Genomic DNA, 19235 nt, shown 5'->3' with positions numbered 1-19235 from the left:
CTACACATGAAATCAACTCTGGGCACCAGAGTCCATTTCCATCCAGACACTGGGGACAGCACCTCTGCCAGGCTGCAGCGACATCCATACTTTTATTCTACATTCCAGATGCATGCATGGTCCCTGGGACCCAGCCCCCCTCCAGCCCCCCTCCAGCCCCTCTCTGTCCTTCACTCCAGTAGCTAAAGTCCTAGCTGGGCGTGTGGCTTGCCTCCTGCTAAGCTCTTCAGTTTCATACAGCGGTTTGGAGGCTGTATTAATTAGGGACCTGACAATGCAAGGCCTCAGGGCTTGTCTGTCACTCTGTTGGCGCCAACATGACCAGAGTCACTAGGAAAGGATCCTAGGTAGCACAGACACAAACCATGTCCTGGGTTCTTTATTTTCTAGGCCATCCTCTGGCTTCTTCCATCCAGGGCTGGGACTGTCAAGGGAGGGGCTACACAGGAATAAGGCAACACCCAAGCCTGGAAGGAATGTGGGATATGCCCAGAGGAGAAGGTGCTAGAACCAATATTCCCACTCAGCATCCAGTCAAGGGGCCTTCTCATGACATCATTCCTATTGCTTGGGCCCTTCCCCTCCAAATCTGAACAGTGGATGGCAGCAGGCATAGCCAGGATCTAATCAGCCCCTCAGAGAGATCAGACCTGTTGGCAGCTGGACAGTAGCCCCCACACAGTCAAGGCTGTGGCACCCGCCAGCCATCCTAGGCAACGGAGGACAGCAAGGACCCCCTGCTTGGTCACAGAGCTGCCTTTCCCACTTGGCAGCCCCTCTGCTGCAGCTTCCTGATGAGTTCCAATAGGTTCATCTGCAGCGTCAGCTCCTGGGATGCAAAGGAGGCCCCAGTAAGGACCGGCTTGACACCTCGGGCCCTTCTGCCTTGGCTAAGACAGATATAAGGGCCTAGAAGATGTCAGATAACCAGGCTAAGGGGGTGATTTTCCTGTGGAAACTGGATACCGTGGAACCAGAACCACGGCCACAGCCATGAGAAGGGAGAATCTGGGCCCTTGTGGCTGGTAGGGCCAGCAGTCTCTGACTGACTTACAGTGAAACAGAGGCTGGCATGCCAGAGACAGGAAGAAGCCTCTGCAAGGTTAGACAGGTGAACACTACCTGGGGCGAGCACGTTCCCCTTCCTGTGGGCGGGCATGGGGACTAGACTCTGCCCTTCACAGGGTCTTTCACCTAAGCTCTATCACTGACCCTCAGCTCACTAGGAACCAATGTGCCAAGACTCCAGATGGGCTTGGTGTATTGACATACACCCATAATCCCTGCACTTAGAAGCCGAGGCAGAGGACCTCAAGTTAAAGGCCATAGCAGACCTTGTCTCAGAAATAAAGAAAAAAGAAAAAAGAAAGCAAATCACCCCCAACCAGAAGAAAACCTAAAACAAAAGTTCCAGATAGAACTGAACCTTCAGGGGCTGGGACACAGGTGGTGACAGGGCTGGCTGAGGTGCTGACCTGAGGATTGGTGGTCACGTAGAAACCAGCTACCCCTGCCTTCTCCAGTGTGCTCTGCTGGTCGGCAACCTTCCGGTCCAGCTCCAGGACAATCTTTCGGTCCATAGCCTGCTGCTCCTCCCGGATCCGATGTTCCATGGCCTGCCATGACTTGAGTAAGGGTGGTTCCTGCTAGGGCTTCCGCCCAGGGATGCCTTAAACACAAGCTCCCACCTGCTACCTCCTCCTGGCTGCCCTGCCCACCACAGCGATTCTGGTGACACGGTATCCTTGCTTGTGGTTCAGCAGAGGGGTCCCCAACAGTCCCAGCTGGAAATGCCTTTGAGATCTGTCATTCATCCCTTGGAGCCACTGCCCTCATCCCCAGCATCAAGGCTTGTTGATTTCCTGAGGGTCTACATCTGCCCCTGAGCTCCCTGGCCTCTTCCTGACTGGTCTTTGTCATCTCAACATTGTGCTTCATCACCTGAGATGGAAAGGGCAGGGTCCCAACTCAGTGACTGCTCTATAAGCACAGAGATGCTTGTTTGCCAGGACAGGGGAGTGACAGATGGGCTGTGACTCTCCTCAGTCACCATGGGAAAAAGTCATGAGTTCACCAACCCTTCAGCACCCATTAGCTCTGCCTTGGACCACCCTCAGCCCCGCCACTGAGCCAGCTAGTACCCATGAGGAGTCAGGCCTAGCCATCTAGTCCCAACTCCTACCTCCAGCTCACGCTGCTGAGCTGCCTGGAGCACTGGCAAGTTGTGGGGCCGGCAGGACTGCTGGGCTTCCAGGTGCTTCTGCCTTAGAGTCTGTCTGAGCACTGTGAGGAAGGGAGAGAGGTCCATCAGCAAAAGCAGGTGTTGGGAAGACAGGGGCAGCTGGGTGAGAGGTCTAGTTCAAGGAAGCACTTCCCAGAAAGCTGTGGGGAGTTTTAGTCCCTCAAGGACTGCTCTCAACCAGCACCCTCCTTTACCTCCACGGTGCTGACAGGGCTGTGTAGGTTAGGCAGGTATAGCAAAGATCAGAGCTCAGTACAACCAGGGCAGGAACAGGGGGCAGACAGGTGCCTGAGGCAGGTGGCCTTTGGTCTCAGGTGGCCCAGTTCTAGCTTTCTTGGACATCCTCCAAAGGATATCACACAGGGACTCTGGGTGAGTACTTAAGCATTCAAGAGCTCAAAGCCCATACAAGGAGGAAGGGGGCTCTGTCTGCCAGTGGTGCAGTGTGTTGAATCAAGCTTGGTGCTACCCTATGGGTAAGCAGAGCAGCCCCTGCTTGGCAGCCAGGAGGTGAAGCCACATACTGTGAGCCTACAGGGTTCTGTGCTGGGAAGTCCTTACCCTCTGCTAGCAAGCAAAGTACCCAGTCCCTGGTAAACTGCCACACACGTAGACATGCCCTAACGGGCAGAGAGAGAAGGGAGCACAGGGTGCTAAGTACTCACTATCACAAAACGGAGCGCACCACACCCAAAAACACGAGTGTGGCTGGCCGGCTCTGAGAAAGCCAACACCTTTATTCCTAGAGGAGATTCATGGGACAGCTCTATTCAGAAGGGTCCCTGGGGTTCCCTTAAATCTGACAGCCTCGGCAGTGCTTACAGCCTCCCCTAGGTCTTGGCATTTTATGTACCCCAGTGATACCATTTATCATTGCTGTTTGAAACTGACTTAGTCTATCATAAGTTCATCAACACAAGGGCAAAGAAGAGATGGCCTGCTTGTCTGGTTGCAGTGAATATGAAGTAGTCAGAAGGCTTGGGGCAGCAGGTACATGTGTGAGACATCATCTCCTTCAGTCCACTTATCCAATACTGCAGAACATCCCAGGTCAGTTCCCAGAGTCCACACTGGCTCCCTGCTCACTAGGGACCTGGCCATGGTAATGTCCAAGGACAGCAAGGTGGCCCATGCCAGCCACCACCTTCTGTATCTGGCTGAAGGCAGCAGAGGCACTCACTGCCAGGTGTATCAGCCTAGTTCAAGCCTTCTGAAAGACAACTAGCAAAGGCTTGAAGCAGGTACCAAGAACATCCCACCCAAAAGGGCTCTATAGGATGATGAGCAGCTCCACAGTGAAATCAGGGGAAGAAGAAGTCAGTGGTGTCTTTCCTTCCTGGTGATGGAAGCAAGTGCTGGAAGAATGGTGGAAGCAACAGAAGGAACAAAGCCTCCTCCTGCTTACTGGAAAGGATGAGCAAGGTAGGGCCTGGCCCAGACTTGGAATTTCACCACTGGAGAGGCTGAGACAGGACAGCCAGCTCTAGACAACACAGAGGAACAGTCTCGGAAAACCAAAATGGAAAAGAATGAACTTAGTCGTGTACTTTAGGCTTGTGAACTAGATATACCACATACCTCCATCAAAACATTAAAAAGAATAAAGAAAAGCACAGCCGGGCTGGTGAGATGGCTCAGTGGGTAAGAGCACCCGACTGCTCTTCCAAAGGTCCGGAGTTCAAGTCCCAGCAACCACATGGTGGCTCACAACCATCCGTAACAAGATCTGACGCCCTCTTCTGGTGTGTCTGAAGACAGCTACAGTGTACTTACATATAATAAATAAATAAATCTAAAAAAAAAAATTATTAAAAAAAAAAAAAAAAAAAAGAAAAAGCACAGCCACTCAAACATTTGGTGAAGAACTAAAGCTCTCGGAGAACAAGAGACTTCTCAACACATTCTGAGGCATTACCTTCATCCCCACACAAATATTACAAGATGCATTCCTAGAATACAATTCCTTTCTGGGATTTAGAAATCAATGTCTCACGAGAGTAACAGCAAAACCATCTGATCATCTCCACAGGAACTGCAAAAGATTTCAACAAAATCCAACACCTATCTCTAATGGGAAAATCCTGTCTGGCAGCACACAGGCATTGCCAGAAAGGCAGAGTATGTTTGCATGTAAATGTAGCCCAATATAGAAAACCTGCTTAGCAGGTGAGAAGCCCTGGGTTCAGTCCTCAGTTTCAAAATCCAAAGCAATAACAAAGCCCAAAGATCTATAACGTAGCATGGGGACATCGTCACACTATTCTTTCCTAAAATGTTTGAACCGAGTCAAGCTTGAACAAATAAAATGGAAAGGAGATCTGATGGTACAACGGAAGATGCCTAGTATAATTTATAGGAGGAGGTGATCAAGCCTGATACTCAATGGGAAGGTGCTGGAATAATGGATTATCTCTGTGGTAGCACACAGCTATCAACAGACCTACAAGCAGCGAGGTCCATCAAGCCTAGGAGGATGTGGGTACTCTAGGGAACGCGAGTAAGAAGTTTCTGGACAGCAGACTAAAAGGATCAGCATGGCTCTGCACCCCCTGACCCGAGGCTCCCGCGGCTAGGGACGCCCTAGGGAAGGTCCCGTCGCCCCCTGCACCTCGGTGTTCGTTCTGCAGCCGCAGTCTCTGGTTGTAGAGGCTCTTCTCAGTGAGGTGCTGAATCTCCAGAAGACCCTGCACGATTTCAAACACCGTTCCGTCGAGCAGCGCCAGGGCCAAGTCGCTGAGCGTGGTGTAGGACAGGCGCTGCTGAAAGGAGCTGCGGGTAGATCGCCGGGTGAGCGCGGCCGCGGCCCTGGCCCCGGCTCCGGCCCCGGCCCCGGCCCCGGTCCTCCCGCCGCCCGTCGCCGCGCACCTGGGCAGCTCCTTGACCAGGCTCTGTAGTGCTGACAGCAGCTGGTAGTGCCGCTCCTGCTGCCGGGCCCGATCCGCCGCCTCATCCCCGGCGGCCGCATAGCGGTCCATCGCGCGGTTTACCGCGCGGTCCCCCGCCGCCCCTCTACTCGGTCTCCTAGGGTGCCCCGGCGCGCCCCGCCCCCTCACGTCATTCTCCAGCGCGAACGACGCATGCGCCCCGCCCCTCCGGTCGGTCTCCGGCCGTTCACCGTGGTGCGTCAGGCACAATAAGACGCGCTCCACCCACCAGGGAGACTGCTTGTAAGCGCTTTGTCCTAGGGAGAAGAAATAGGGGCTCGCTGAGCTCCCAAGTGGTGCTGACCTTGGAGGTGCGCGCCCAGGGCTCTGCATTCTGGTGTTTTAAAGAAGCAACTCTGGCCTGCTGGGTGTTTTAAAGAAGCCAGTCTGGCCTGCGCCTAGTGTGCGCAGACTGAGGCCACTGGAAGCTGGACACTCCCAGCGGGTTGTGATCCACCCTGGGGGACCTCAGGAAAACAGTACGGAGGAGAGCCAGCTTCTCTTTAGGGTTCTTATTCTCATTAATAAAAGACTTTAGGACAATTTTATTAGCGTTAAAGGATACCCCACCCCCACAAGGAAACCTCAGCGACTGCCTGGAAGTGGAGAGTAGATGAGAAAAGAGTCTTGTGAAGTTGAATTCATGCTGGCTCAACAGTCCTTTACCTACTGAGCCAGCCCCAGCCCCTGACAGTGTCCACATTCATAATTTAGTTTGCAGCATGAATAAGAGAAATGACACCTTCCTACAGCGTTTTTTTAAATAAAAATTACATTCCCTGATGTGCCATCTTTTTCCCTTTTATTACTATTTTAAAAATATAACTCTGTTGAATCATCCTGGTTACTTTCTTTTTGTTTTCCCTTTTGCCACGATAAGCTCTGAAGTAGTGAATTCAGATCTGGGTAACATAAATTACAGTGAAGAAACCTTGTGAAGTTTGAATGCAAATGACCCCATAGCCTCAGATATTTGGAAACTTGGTCCCCAGTTGGTGGAATTACTAAGGAAGGATTAGGAGGTGTGGCTTTATTGGAGAAAGAGTGTCACTGAGGGCTGGTTTTGAGATTTTAAAACATACACCATCCATACATTCTCTGTCTGTCTGTCTGTCTCTGTATGTCTGTCTCTGTATGTCTCTCTACCTCTGTCTCTGTGTCTCTCTTTGTCTCTCTCTCTCTCTGTGTCTCTGTCTGTCTCTTTCTGACTCTCTGTCTCTCTGTGTGAGTGTGTCTGTCTGTCTGTCTGTCTGTCTGTCTGTCTCTTTCTCTTGTCTCATCACTACCAGCACCACCTCATGCTTTTGAATTAAGATATAAGCTATCAGCTACTTCCCCAGGGCCATACCTGCCTACCTGGCTGGTGCCATGCTCTCTACCATGGTGGTCCTGGAGTCACCTTCTGAAGCTGTAAGACCCCCAACAAACCCTTCTGTAAGTTGCCTTGTTCATGGTGTCCTCGCAGCAATAGAAAAGCCTCTGAAACACCTGTGCATGGAGAAATAATTTGCATGAATAAATATACTCCAAAGTAACTGTAATTTAATGTTGACAGTATACCAAATTATGGTGAATCATTTAAATCAGACATTTAAAAGTCACGATCTGCAGCTGGGGATGTAGCTTAGTTGGTAGAGCGTTGCCTAGCATTCAAGATGCAGTGGGGTTCTATGTGCAGTATCACAGAAACCAGGCATGGTGGCGCATGTCTGTGATTCCAGTACTCAGGAATTGTAGGCATGGTCGGATGCGCAGGGGCATCTTTGGCTACATAGTGAGTTCCAGGCTGGCCTGAGATGCAGTAGACCCTGGCTCCAAAAGAAAGTCATTAATTGTTCACATACTCAACTCTGGATATTGGAGTGTGAGCAATCCTTGAACATCTTTTTAGCACACCAATTAGGATACAAACAGATCCTAAACAGGGACACATGCCTGAAACACATAGTATTAGTGTGTACCCCACAATGTCCCGTAGGCCACATATTACAGCCTATGACAGCTGAGAAGGATGAAGGCTAGAGCAACCATGGTACCATGCCATCTGTGATATCACATGACAGCTAATGGAAGATACATGCCTCTGACATATCATGTCACTAAATCATGTAAGACATCGTATGACAGCTGGGAGGATGGATGGAGACTGCCATATTACGTAATGATTCTCCACAGTGACCCAGAGGAGACTAGAGAGCACTGTGCTGTGTCACATCAGGCCGTTGTGCATATGTGGCACATTAAGATGATCAGGAGTGGAGGCCAGAGTTAATAGCTTTTTCCCTGTTGCTTAGTATGGCAGTCCAGAGATGGCATGCAGACAGTGAGCCACAGTCTGCCATAGGGATAAGGTGATGTCACCTGTGATATTGTGATGCCAGGGCTGCAATCTGTCCTTATGAGAATAAGGAATGTGTTTCTTCTCAGCTGTTAGACCAAGGAGGCTGTAAGCATATCAGGTCTGGGCCTTCAACCTATATAAAATGTCATGTACAATATAAGATGGAATACAGGCCTGAGATCTCTCTCTCTCTCTAAATATATATATATATATATATATATATATATATATATATATATATATATATATCAGCTGAGAAGAGAGAGGCATCAGTCACATGTCACTGTGTAATACATGGTACTACCCAACAGCTCAGAGAAGGCTCAAATTGGCTTGCACCATGTTACATATGATATATGACAACTGAGGCACATTTTTTTGTCAGTTTGTGTCACTACATAACACATCTAATATATAATACTTATCTAATAATTATAAGAGCTCACAGATGGACCAGACCTTGATTCATGTTACAGTGTTACTGAGGATGTCATGTAACATCAAAGATCATAAACCTCAGATGCACTATGTCACTGTGGCATATACCAAACCCTGCAGTGACTTAAAGAGGGGACATTCATCCTATTCATGTCACATATGTGTCACACAGCTTATGGGAGAGGATACACTCACCACTCACTTAGACTGTGTTGTCATGTGACAGCAGAGCAGGTGCATTAGGACAGCTGCTGATGGGACTGTGGAGACTAGAGGCACACTTGGTCACTGTGGATTATGAAATACCATACAGCAGCCAAAGGTATTGGAAAGCAAGTCGTGCTATATTGTTGGGCTGTGCACATAAGACTGGTCTCTGTACTGAGAACATCAGACTTCCTGAATGACTGGGTGCAGGTTAAATCTATGAATCATTTTGTTCAGCAGCATACACTGTGTGTAAGACATTGGTCATCTATGTGTGTGTGTGTGTGTGTGTGTGTGTGGTGAGGTATCAGCACACACACACACACATATATATATATATACAAATATGTATGTGCATTATAAATATATTTAATCTGTGTTTAAGTACATGAGTGATTGAGATTGAAACACTGTGCTTAGAAAGATAGGGTTCCAGTACTGCATTATCTATCTGTCTGTCTGTCTGTCTATGTATTATAAGACAGGGTCTCTGTGTATAGCCTTGGTTGTCCTGGAACTCACTATGCAGTCCAGGCTGGCCTGAGACTCACAGAGATCCTCGGGCCTCTGCCTTCCAAATACTGTACTTAGCAGCATTTGCCACATTGGTCAGGAAGCCTCACTTCATCCCCATGAATGCTTAGCATTGTCCATCTGACACTGTCTATCCATACAGGTCTCATCTTTGTGTTTATTAAGGGGCAGATTTGTGAATGACTTTATATTGCACTTTCTCTATAAAACCAGCCTCACAGAAGGTGGTGTGGGTACGAAGTCTTCATATACAAGACTGTGCGAGTGGAACACTGACTTGAGGCGATGCTGTGTCTACAAGTTTCCCACAGTGAGCACCACTAGACTTAGCTGACTTAGGTGCTGTTGTTATCTCAGAGGAACACTGTATTTAGCTATGTGTGGTGTACATAATACATACTTTGGGGATATGCTTTTTAACTCTCTTTAACAGCTTGGTGTGTGAATAACAAAGCATATTATCATCTCTGAGAAAGACTTTCTTAAGCATTGTACACTGCATGTAACATTTTGCTCAATGACACTTGTTTTAAATGCTATCTACCAGATAGATGTATGAGTTACAGAATCCCACAGCCTCTGAGAATAGTTCCCAGTAGATGATGACACAAGTGTTCAGTGTATGTCAGCAGCTCGTCACCTGGGCTAGACGGCCTCCGGAGTCTTCTGAGTGGGTAGTTTGTGATCTGGAAGGTATAGGTTGGTGTATTTAAAGTGTCGTAGGAGGGGAAAGCCCTGCCAACTGAGAATACTATACACAACAAAAATTTTCATTATTCTGGAGATGAAATTAAAATATTCCTAGATGGAGGTGCAGCTCAGTGGTAAAGCCTACCATCTTTGTCACGGTGGCTGTGCAGGCACAATGACCAGAAAAGAAAGCACATAACCGAGGGCTTGCTTAGACTTTAGTCCATTGCTGAGCACTACATTTTCATCTGTAAGGAGAGAAGGGGGGAGGGAGGGAGAGGGAGAAGGAGAGGGAAATGAAGAGGGAGAGAGAGAATTCGAGAACAACAGTCTAGCATGGGCTTTTGAACCTCAAAGCTCACCTCCAGTGAGACACTTATTCCAACAATGCCACACCTCCTAATCCTTCTAATTCTTTCAAAGAGTCCCTCTCCCTGGTGGCTAAGCATTCAAATGTATGAGCCTATGGGGGCCTGTGGCAGGATTTTCCCTGTCCAATTACATTAGTGCAAAAGAGATCTGTGATTGGACAGGGAAAAGGGAGGCAGAGCTAAGAATTGCAGAGAGAGGGAGAGGGAGAGGGGGGAGGGGAGGGGGAGGGAGAGGTAGAGAGAGAGAAAAAAACTGTCTCAGGGTAGGAGAAGGAAGATGGCTTCGAACATGAACCTGCATGGCATTTTCCAGCCACAAGTAGCTATGATTTCACAAGGTTAGAAATATTGGGATAAAGCTTTTATCATTATCAATTGGCTCTGAAATTATTGTATTGGCATCTTATAAATTGTGATATTCTAATTGGTTAACTTATAAACTTAAGAGTTTTAATTCTACCGGTTAATTGGGTAATGTGATGGCTGACCATGGGGTGCGTGGGCGTTGTTTGGTAGTGAGAGGAACTCAGTGGCTGCCTGCCAGAAAGATGGCATGCAGAGGGACCGCCCAGTGAAATGGTTGTCGGAGCCCTGTGGCCCGCAGGGCTGGAGAGTTGGCTGGCCGAGAGAGAGTTGGCTGGCCGAGAGAGACCATTAGAGTGAGATCACCAGATGGGAGCCCTGTGGCCCGTCGTTGCTGGCACTAGTGTGGGAACTTATCGATTCATTTGTTTAAAAAAATATTTCCTGCAACAGGGGCCATTCTCATTCAAACCATCATACCTACTATGTATAAGTTTCTAGGTTCAGTCATTAGAACCACCAAAAAAAAAAAAAAAAAAAAAAAAAAAAAACTAAATTAAAAAAATGAAAGAAAAGAAATTAAGATATCCCCAGCTAAGCAAAAGCTGAAAAAGTTTATTACTATTAAACAGGATGAATAAGCAGTGCTGTAGGCAACACCAGCACAGACAAGACCAACTGTGGGTAAAGGGAAATAGACATGAACCCCAAGGGTGCAGACGTGGCACACATGCCTCAAAGCAACTAACATCTAAGAGAGCAGCCATGCCTGGTCCTGAAACCCAGACAGTTATCCAGGGCCGGTGAAATCATGGACCTTGGAGGAGAATCTATAGTCACTGCTTTTCTAAATCAGAATAATCTAACTAAATTACAAATAATTGTCCTTATACCCACAGATAAGAGGAGTCCTCACCCTGCATCAAGGAAACTTCTCTTTGCCGTAGATGGAGACCATTGCAGAAAACTACAACAGATCACAATACGGAGTTGTGGAACCCAGACTCAAGCGTAGCAACTATTTATGAAAAAGATAGCTCAAGAAAAAAAATTTTTGTTTGAGATAGGGTTTCTCCATGTAGCCCTGGCTGTCCTGGAACTCACTCTGTAGACCAGGCCAGCCTCTGGTTCAGAGATCTACCCACCTCTGCCTCCCAAGTGCTGGGATTAAAGGTGCATGCTACTAATTCTGGCTTTTAAGAGGCCATAAATTTGAAAGAGAGCAAAGAGGGACATGCAGGAAAATTTGTAGGGAGGAAAAGGATGAAGGAAATGTAATCTCAAAAAATAAAATAAATAATTAAAAAATTTTTGAGTCGGGGCTCTGTTTTAGAACTTGCTATGTAGACCAGGCTGGCTTTGAACTCACAGAAATGCACCTGCCCCTGCCTCCCAAGTGCTGGAATTAATGGTGGGTGCCTCTGCTGCACCTGGTCAACTGTTGAAGAGTTCTTCAGGTCTTGATGTTTACTGACACTGCACTGTCAGCCTCCTGAAAATAAACGCAAACATGGCCACAGAGGGCAAGCCTTCTCAGCTCTCTTCATTTGCAAAGCTCAGGGCACAGGCCTTCCTCTCCTGGACTGATGTCTGTCAAGATACTGTTTACCTTATTACCAGTTTCAGAGAGGAGCTAAACTCACAAACAGTTTCCAATGTATCTTATCCCGACTCCTACATTTAGAGGAGCTTGCTTTACCATGACCCTTCCCAGTCATCAACCAGCCGCACCCCATGGTGAATGGTTGGATAGAAAAATATGCAAAGATGACGTAAGGTCCGAGGCTACAAAAGCTTATGCCATGAGTCTCTAAGGTGTTTTAAGATGTGTGGAAGCAAGTTATAAAGGTTTGAGGACACGGACGCCTAAGTTGTGAGGGCCTAAAAAGATATTTTAAATGCACCTGTTTTGGTAAAATTGTAAAGGTATAAGACTTGAAGAACGTAAAAATGAAAAATGTTTCCTGTTTCTTTCCTTCACTGAGCTATTGTTATATTAACACTTCAGAAGTTCAGAGTTTTAACAATGGAGTTCTGATGCGCATCAGCCTCTATCATCATGGCCATACACTCAAGATTTTACATTTCCTTTGGTTGTCTTCTAAATGTAGTCTTAAAAACGCTTTTCACTGTGCTAAAAACATCTGTCTATCGAGGCTCCTGCTGCGCCTCGATACTAAGGTTGAAATCTACCACGTCCACACAGCTTTCCTGTCTGAAATGCAGGGCTCCCCGCCCCCCGCACGCTTTTCTTAGTAGAGCTTCCTCTTCTCCACCTGTTCTCTAGAATGCTTCTTCATGCAAATGAGGTACCATAAACCATAAACCTCAGCCAATGAAACGTCTCCCTAAGAAGAACCCCTTCCCACTCTCCAAGATTCATATATACATTGCCCTGATTCACCCTGAATAAAGTATTTGCACACAAGTGGTTTCACTGACTATCGTCTAAGAGAGCTGTTTTCTAAAAGCTGTAACACTGAAATCTTCAGAGGAGGCACAGTCCTCGCCACCCCCCCCCCGCCCCCGTTCCTGCTGACCGACCAGTTCTGGTTCTGGATTTGCTCCATCCCTTCCCACCTGGTATGCGTTGGGGTTTGGACACCCTAAGGAAAGAGGCAGACCTCAGAACTCCATGGCACTCCATCCTTCCCTGCCTGGTTGTACACCTGCCTGCTGTGTCTATTCCTGAGGTGAGATTTTCCCCACTTTCCCTGGTCTTGGAATTCCCCTCCCCCAACTACTAGGACCATGAGCCTAAAAGTATCAAATATACTCCTAAGAAAAAAAATTCCCTCTAAACTCCATAACTTTCTCTTCTGCCCTGTGTGTGTGTGTGTGTGTGTGTGTGTGTGTGTGTGTGTGTGTGTGTGTGTTCCAGCATCTTGCCAGGTCCAGGTGTTTCCTCAAAATCTGCATTCTAGGCAGATTCCAAGCAGCTAGTCCTAGGTTGTCCAGCCTCAGCAACTGCTCCAACTGCTGCCTGAATGTTCCAACACCAGATGGTCCCACAGAGCCTGGAAAGTGAGCGAACTACCCTGCTCTTCCAGGACTTGGCCAGTATCTTAGTTTTCCTGGATCCCCAAAGATGTTAATGGCCCCAAACAGCAAGAAGCAATCTAAAGAGCATGGCTCCCCAATCCTGCCCCACCTCTGCCTCTTCCAGTTTCCTCACCTTTTATAATAAACATAAGGGAGGAATGTTAGAAATTGGATGCTCTCCCGGTCTGTCTTCAGTGACTCAGTGCCAGCAGCGATGTCATCGCCAGTCACCAAATACCCTTTAAAAGGTCACCAGCACCGGGTGTGGTGGCGCATGCCTTTAATCCCAGCACTCGGGAGGCAGAGGCAAGAGGATTTCTGAGTTCGAGGCCAGCCTGGTCTACAAAGTGAGTTCCAGGACAGCCAGGGCTATACAGACAAACCCTGTCTCGGAAAAAAAAAAAAAAAAAAAGTCACCAGCACAGACATGTCTGTCCGTTTCTCTCTGTTTTTGTCTCTATCTCTGTCTGTTTCTGTTTCTGTCTCTCTGTGTCTCTGTCTCTGACTCTGTATCTCTCTGTCTCTCTCTATTTCTGTCTCTGTCTCTCTCTCATGCTCTGACTCTGAGGCACCCATCTGTTCTCCCTTCTTAATAATTCTCTGTGTGAGATCTGTTGTGTAGTGTAATCTCTGTGGCATACCTTGACCCCAAATTGCCAAGGTACTCTGCCGCAAAACTCAAAACCCTGAAAAGGAGCCAGTTTATGACACAAGGACTTAGGGTGACACCCAGAAACAACAGAAGGAACGGATTTTAGTTGGCAAACAATGTTCTTCTTTCCCTCTTTCTTATTTACGTGTGTGTGTGTGTGTGTGTGTGTGTGTGTGTGTGTGTGTGTTGCGGAATGCCTTGGTGCTGTCTGTATTTTGATGCTAATGCTGTCATATGATTCCAAGTGAACCTGCTCCCCAAGGTAACTGAAAATGAAGGCTAGAGCCTGTGATTGGGCAGTGGAAGGAAAAGGCAGGGATGGAAGTTTTAGAGAAGTAGAGAGAGGAAGGAAAAAAAAAGATAAGACAGAGGACGGAGGGAGAAGAAGATGGAAGAAGAGGTGGAAGATTGAGCAGACCCACGAGGCCTGGAGGAGCTGCAAGTAGGCAGGGATTTCATAGCTGGGCAATAGAGTAGTGTAATGATATAGCTGCCCAGTCTAGGCGTAGTAGTTTATAAATGTGTTAACTGAGTTGTGTGTTCTTTGCACAGGCATATTGTGGTTGGAGATTTACTGATATAAATCTGACCGGTATAAATATAAGTCTCTAGTGTTCTCCTTTCATGGGGCTAGAGGGAGCTCAGTGAGACCAGAGTGGTTGTTGGTGTTCTGTAGAGCAGCCATGGGAGGGCTAGATGGCTGCTTGGAGCTAGCTGTGGGGGGTGGGCAAGACTGCCGATGCCAGCACCTAGCCAGAACAAGCATGGGTTCTTTTAAAATTACATGATATATATATATATATATGGAAATCATAGGCAAGACACAAAGGCTTCTCCCTCAGGGTTTCAGTTTTAGATGCTCAGCAGTTGAGTGGCCAAGCAGTTTTGATAGCCTTTAGGCAGGGATGCATTGTGCAGGAATTTATGGCTGGTCTTAGTGACCAGAGACCAATTTTCCCAGGAGTGGTTTTATCAACGGAAGTATTCTTAAGAATACTTTAATGAGATGGTATAACAATAGTTCAGTAGCCCTAGGTTCCCCAGTGGTTCTAGGAGAATGAGTTGAATCATAGATTCATAATCTGGGGAATTTAATTCTAGGGTTCCCAGCATCCACAGTGTTGTTTGGTCTGTTTGTTGTTTGTTTGACTGGGGAAATACAAAGGATATAAAGGGGTAGGCAGTCACATCTGCAAATGGACATTAGGACCATAAAACAAGGAGATGGAGAAAATAAACACCTGCTTTACCAGGTAGACGTTGGTAACCATGGAAACAAGTCATTCAGTCAGATTCTAATTCTTTCTTTTCTTTCCTTTTTTGTGTTTTCAAGACAGGGTTTTCTCTGTGTAGCTCTGGCTGACCTGGAACTTGCTTCTGTAGACCAGGCTGGCTGAGAAGTCACAGAGATCTGCTGCCTCTGCCTCCAGAGTGCTGGGATTAAAGGTGTGTGCTGCCATGCCTGGCAGTAACTCTCTGATTTTCAACAGGAAGTTGTGACACTGGAGGGACTTGAAAACCAGCATGTACTTTGGAATGCTAACAGGCACACCACAGACAGCCATGTGTCCTTTCTGCCACCGATTAGGGAAATGGCTCCTGTGGTAGAGGGAAGCCATCTTCACAGGTTGCTGAGGAATGCTGGCTTTTGTCTAACTGACAGAATTTGGGGAAATGGAGTTTTCTTTGGACCTGACATTCTAGCCTTCCGTTAATGATAAGGGTAATGTAATCTCTTCTGTAGCTGCTTCTTAGTTGAAATTAGGATGTTGTTTTCTGGGGGTGGGGTGGGGGTGAAATCAGGAAGGCTGGAATTTTGGTGACATGCTGGGGACAACTGGCTCACTGAACACCTTGGGCTAGTCTGAAATATTGCCCAAAGCAGGGGTTCCAGCCTGTAGGGAGTTCTGTCATAAGTATCTGGTTTACATCAGCTTTCGGTAAGTCCAGGGCTCACTGCTTTCACAGCGCTGCTGTGCTGCCGGCCACGGTTGATCGAAAATCTGCTGAGACAAATATAGAATAGAGGCGGAAGGTAAAGCGCAGGAGTTCAAGGGGAAATCTTACACTTGAATCCTCCATGCTGGTGGTCTTGGTGTTTGGAGCAGTGAGAAGAGTCCCAGGACCAGGGGAAGGAGAGAGCCCATCCTTAGGAAGCCAGCAACTCTGCCTAGAGCCCACTGGCCTCATGTGTATCCCAAGCTTGACTGCCCCAATGTGGAGGTGGCGCTAGGGAGTGTCAGTGATGAGCCCACCGCCGGGGAGAGGCAGTACTACGTGGGAAGCTTCAGCTCTTGACTGACAGGAGTCCTTACCTGGAGGCTGACCTGTGAGCGTGGGTCCAAGTTGCTTACGTGAATTCTTACAAAGTTGTGAAAAGATAAAGAAATACTAACTTGAGAATATTTTCACACTGAAACCTGTTTTGTCAATTTAAAGCTGTCTATGTCTGTAGAGGCCCGATTTCTGTGTATGAAATGGACTGACAGGCAGCTGCAGCCTTTGGCGGAGGATCTGGACACTCCTTGTAAACTGATAAAGCTACAGCTAGACATCAGTCATCGTCAGAGATCTGAGAAGGATAAATGGGATAAAAAAGGATAAACTATAATGCAATGGCCTCCCTACCAATGAAACTTACCCGCTACCTGAATGGTTATCCTAGGATCCTCCATGACGGTGCTGAGAGTATCACTAGGTTCAGAAGTCAGGGCCTACCTCGGTGAGACAAAAGGGGGGCAGTCAGTTCTCCAGTGTGCAGCTTGTCCACAGTTTGAGCAGAGTCCGAGCAGTGGGTGAGGTGTGGGGCAGTTCTCTGCCCAGTGGTTAGTATTATCACTATCCGGGTGGGTTGTCTGGGCCCTGTTCTATTCTTTGGAGAATACCTTAGGACTAACTCTAGAAGCTAGCAGTTCTGTCTATCTCGGGAAGCTTTTGCATTATTCAACAGGTCTCTGAGGATGTTGAGGGCCATCATGTAAGATTAGGTATATCTGGTTTTAAACAAAACTTGTTTGTTTTTAGTTAGTTGCTTCAGGCTTAACCTTGGTAGCATAAACAGAAAGCTAAAGAAGGCTTGTCCCTGTAAATGAACTACGTTTGTACTCAGCATGGCTACAAACAAAGTCCTGAGCACATTGAAGAATGTGATTGTGTGTAAGGTGGCTGACTACTAACTTGCTTGTCTTATTGTCCTTAACCGTTTACAAAGCTGTGGTGGTTTAAGTAGGAATGGTTCCCGTAGACGCTCGTGTTTGAATGCTTGGCCCATAGGGAGAGGCACTGTTAGGTGTGGCCTTGTTGGAGGAAGTGTGTGCCACTGCATGGGCAGGCTTTGACATCAGATGCTCTAGCTAGGTCTACTTTGATTCAGAACAAGATGTAGAGCTCTCAGCTCCTTCTTCAGAACCAAATGTGGTCCTCCACACCTCCTGCCACGATGATAATGGACAAAAACCTCTGAAACTCCAGCTCCAATCAAATGCGTTCCTTCCCTTATAGGAGTTGCTGTGGTTACCGTGTCTCTTAACAGCGATAAAACCCTAACCGAGACCGGCAAGTTGGCAGCTTCTTGTTTACAAGATTAGGATTCCACAGTTTTATCCCTGTTAAGTTTTAGCCTTAAAAAATTTAAGTTGAAGATTTAAATCAAGATCCTCTAGCACCAAAATAAACTCTTAAACCACAAGTACAGCCCACAGAGAGACTGAGAGCCTTGCTTTCCTGATTCTTGTAGGGCACGTGGACCATGCCACCAGAAGAATTGGCATGGAACGGTGAGGTAGACTATGTCCAAGCCCTGGGAATCTAAAAATTCAGATTAGAATCTCATTCTGGGACTGGTCGGAGTAGGGCTAACGCCCTCCCTATTTCTGTGCCTGCCTCAGAGCACATAACCTAGAGACCTCCAACCAGGTGGTCACAAGTAGCCAGTCACATAGAATTCTGGAATTCCCCTGGCAAATGAGGCATCTCAGAGGTCTTAGCCTTCAGCCACTGCTGACGATTTCCCTCCCTGAATATCCTCACACCCTTCCCCAAACTATATAACCCTTGGTTCACCCAGAATAAAGAAATATGGACAAGATAAAATGAGCTAAGACCATCTCAGAAACCTGCATCATTAAAGACGTTGGAGAAGGCCTTAGCCTGAATGACCTATAGCACTAAGGTTCTTGGAGGCCTTCTCTCCCCTCCCCATGCCCCTCTTCCCCTAGCAGTTGCTCCAAACCAGACCTGGATCCTGTTTGTCCTGGGATCCTGCATGTCCTGGGATCCACGTCTACCTTCTGGCCTGCCAGGCAGTGGAGGAAGAGGACTGCAGACCCCACCTGTTTCAGACTTTGCCCGGTCCTGTCCGCCCTGGGGGTGGCATGCAGACACCCCAGAAGAGGGCACGAAGAGGGCACGAGGAGCCATAGATCCTTTTACAGTGCACCATATAGAATATCCCACTTTCTTCTAAACTAAATTTAAGTATCTAAAGCTTAACAAAGTTAGCAAAGGCAAAGAGGCTATACATATATTTTCAAGTTAGTTTTTACCAGCCTGAATAGACCTTAGGACTCCTTAAACCGTATTTATCAAACATACCTTATCCTTATCTAAAATTTTAGAGGCCTGGCATTGAACTCCATCAGCAAAGACATAAGTAGTTAGACACACATTTTTAAAGTCATTTTCTGTTAGCCTGAGTAGACCTTTATAACCTTGGGAATTTATAAACCTTAAGTGTACCTTAATCAAACACATGCTGATCCAGACTTGTAATCTAAATATGCTTCACCCAGTGCATATACCCAGAAGTACTCACCCCCTCCCCTTGTTTCCTTGTTACCTACCAGTCACTCCTCTCCGCCTGTCCTCCTTCCTGTAGGTAGCTTCAGACATTCTACCTGGCTCCTGTGTGGTCCGGGAGCCTTGAGGGGCATGTCAAATCTAGCTGTCTAGCTGTGCCTTCTGTTGCCTGGGTCGTGCCTGGCAGGCCATGCTTCCGGGAGACGCCAGCGGCCTGAGACAGATAGCCTCTCCCACAGGCTCAGAAAGGCAATGATCTGTGCGAGGGGAACCAGGCCAGGCTTTCTCGTGTCTGCAGATTGGTTCAGATCCCTCAGGGAAGAGGCTTGCTGGCTGGTTGCGCGCCCCCTGGCGGACATTTCTAGCTACTTCCCCATCCCAGATTTCTATCTGGATTCTTTTACTGGAGCACAGGGACACACAGGAACTTTGTTTGGTTCCTGCTTCCAGATGGTGACATTCTGCAGGTGACTGAAGCCTTTTAGTTCCTCTGTCATGTGCCCGAAGAAATGGCCAGGTGTTTTAGAAAGCACACCTGGCACCATCCCCCAGAAAGAGCAAAACCTGAGTGTCGAGTGTTCTAGCCTCCGTACAGGGTCAGTACAGGGTGGCACTTCTGAGGCTCCATGTACCTGCTCCTTGTTATGGATATGCTCGCATCAGCATCTTTCCGCGGGGCAGTCTTCCTCTTCTG

General features: G+C 47.5%; 1 protein-coding gene across 6 annotated transcripts; it reads right to left on the bottom strand.

The window, feature by feature from the left end:
* Positions 1–73: 73 nt before the first annotated feature.
* Dgcr6 (DiGeorge syndrome critical region gene 6) lies at positions 74–18847 on the bottom strand. Of its 6 annotated transcripts, XM_030248957.1 has the most exons (7): positions 18586–18824; positions 6515–6654; positions 5108–5423; positions 4851–5011; positions 2183–2283; positions 1476–1616; positions 74–829 (listed from the first exon to the last, which is right to left on the bottom strand). In XM_030248957.1, exons 3-7 carry the CDS (start codon positions 5215–5217, stop codon positions 746–748), a joined length of 597 nt encoding a protein of 198 aa, XP_030104817.1. In that variant the 5' UTR covers positions 5218–5423; positions 6515–6654; positions 18586–18824; the 3' UTR covers positions 74–745. The 6 variants fall into 6 exon arrangements, 4 of the variants coding, with proteins under 4 accessions (XP_030104817.1, NP_034177.1, NP_001276742.1 ...); NM_010047.4 differs by lacking the exon at positions 5108–5423 and having other exon boundaries at positions 75–829; positions 6523–6654; positions 18586–18847; XR_003951750.1 differs by lacking the exons at positions 6515–6654; positions 18586–18824 and having other exon boundaries at positions 1476–1652; positions 5108–5632.
* Positions 18848–19235: the final 388 nt, after the last annotated feature.

This window comes from Mus musculus, chromosome 16 (genome assembly GCF_000001635.26).
Source record: "Mus musculus strain C57BL/6J chromosome 16, GRCm38.p6 C57BL/6J".
Classification (NCBI taxonomy): domain Eukaryota; kingdom Metazoa; phylum Chordata; class Mammalia; order Rodentia; family Muridae; genus Mus; species Mus musculus.
The sequence above is the reverse complement of the archived record's forward strand: the minus strand, read 5'-3'. Positions and strand labels throughout refer to the sequence as shown.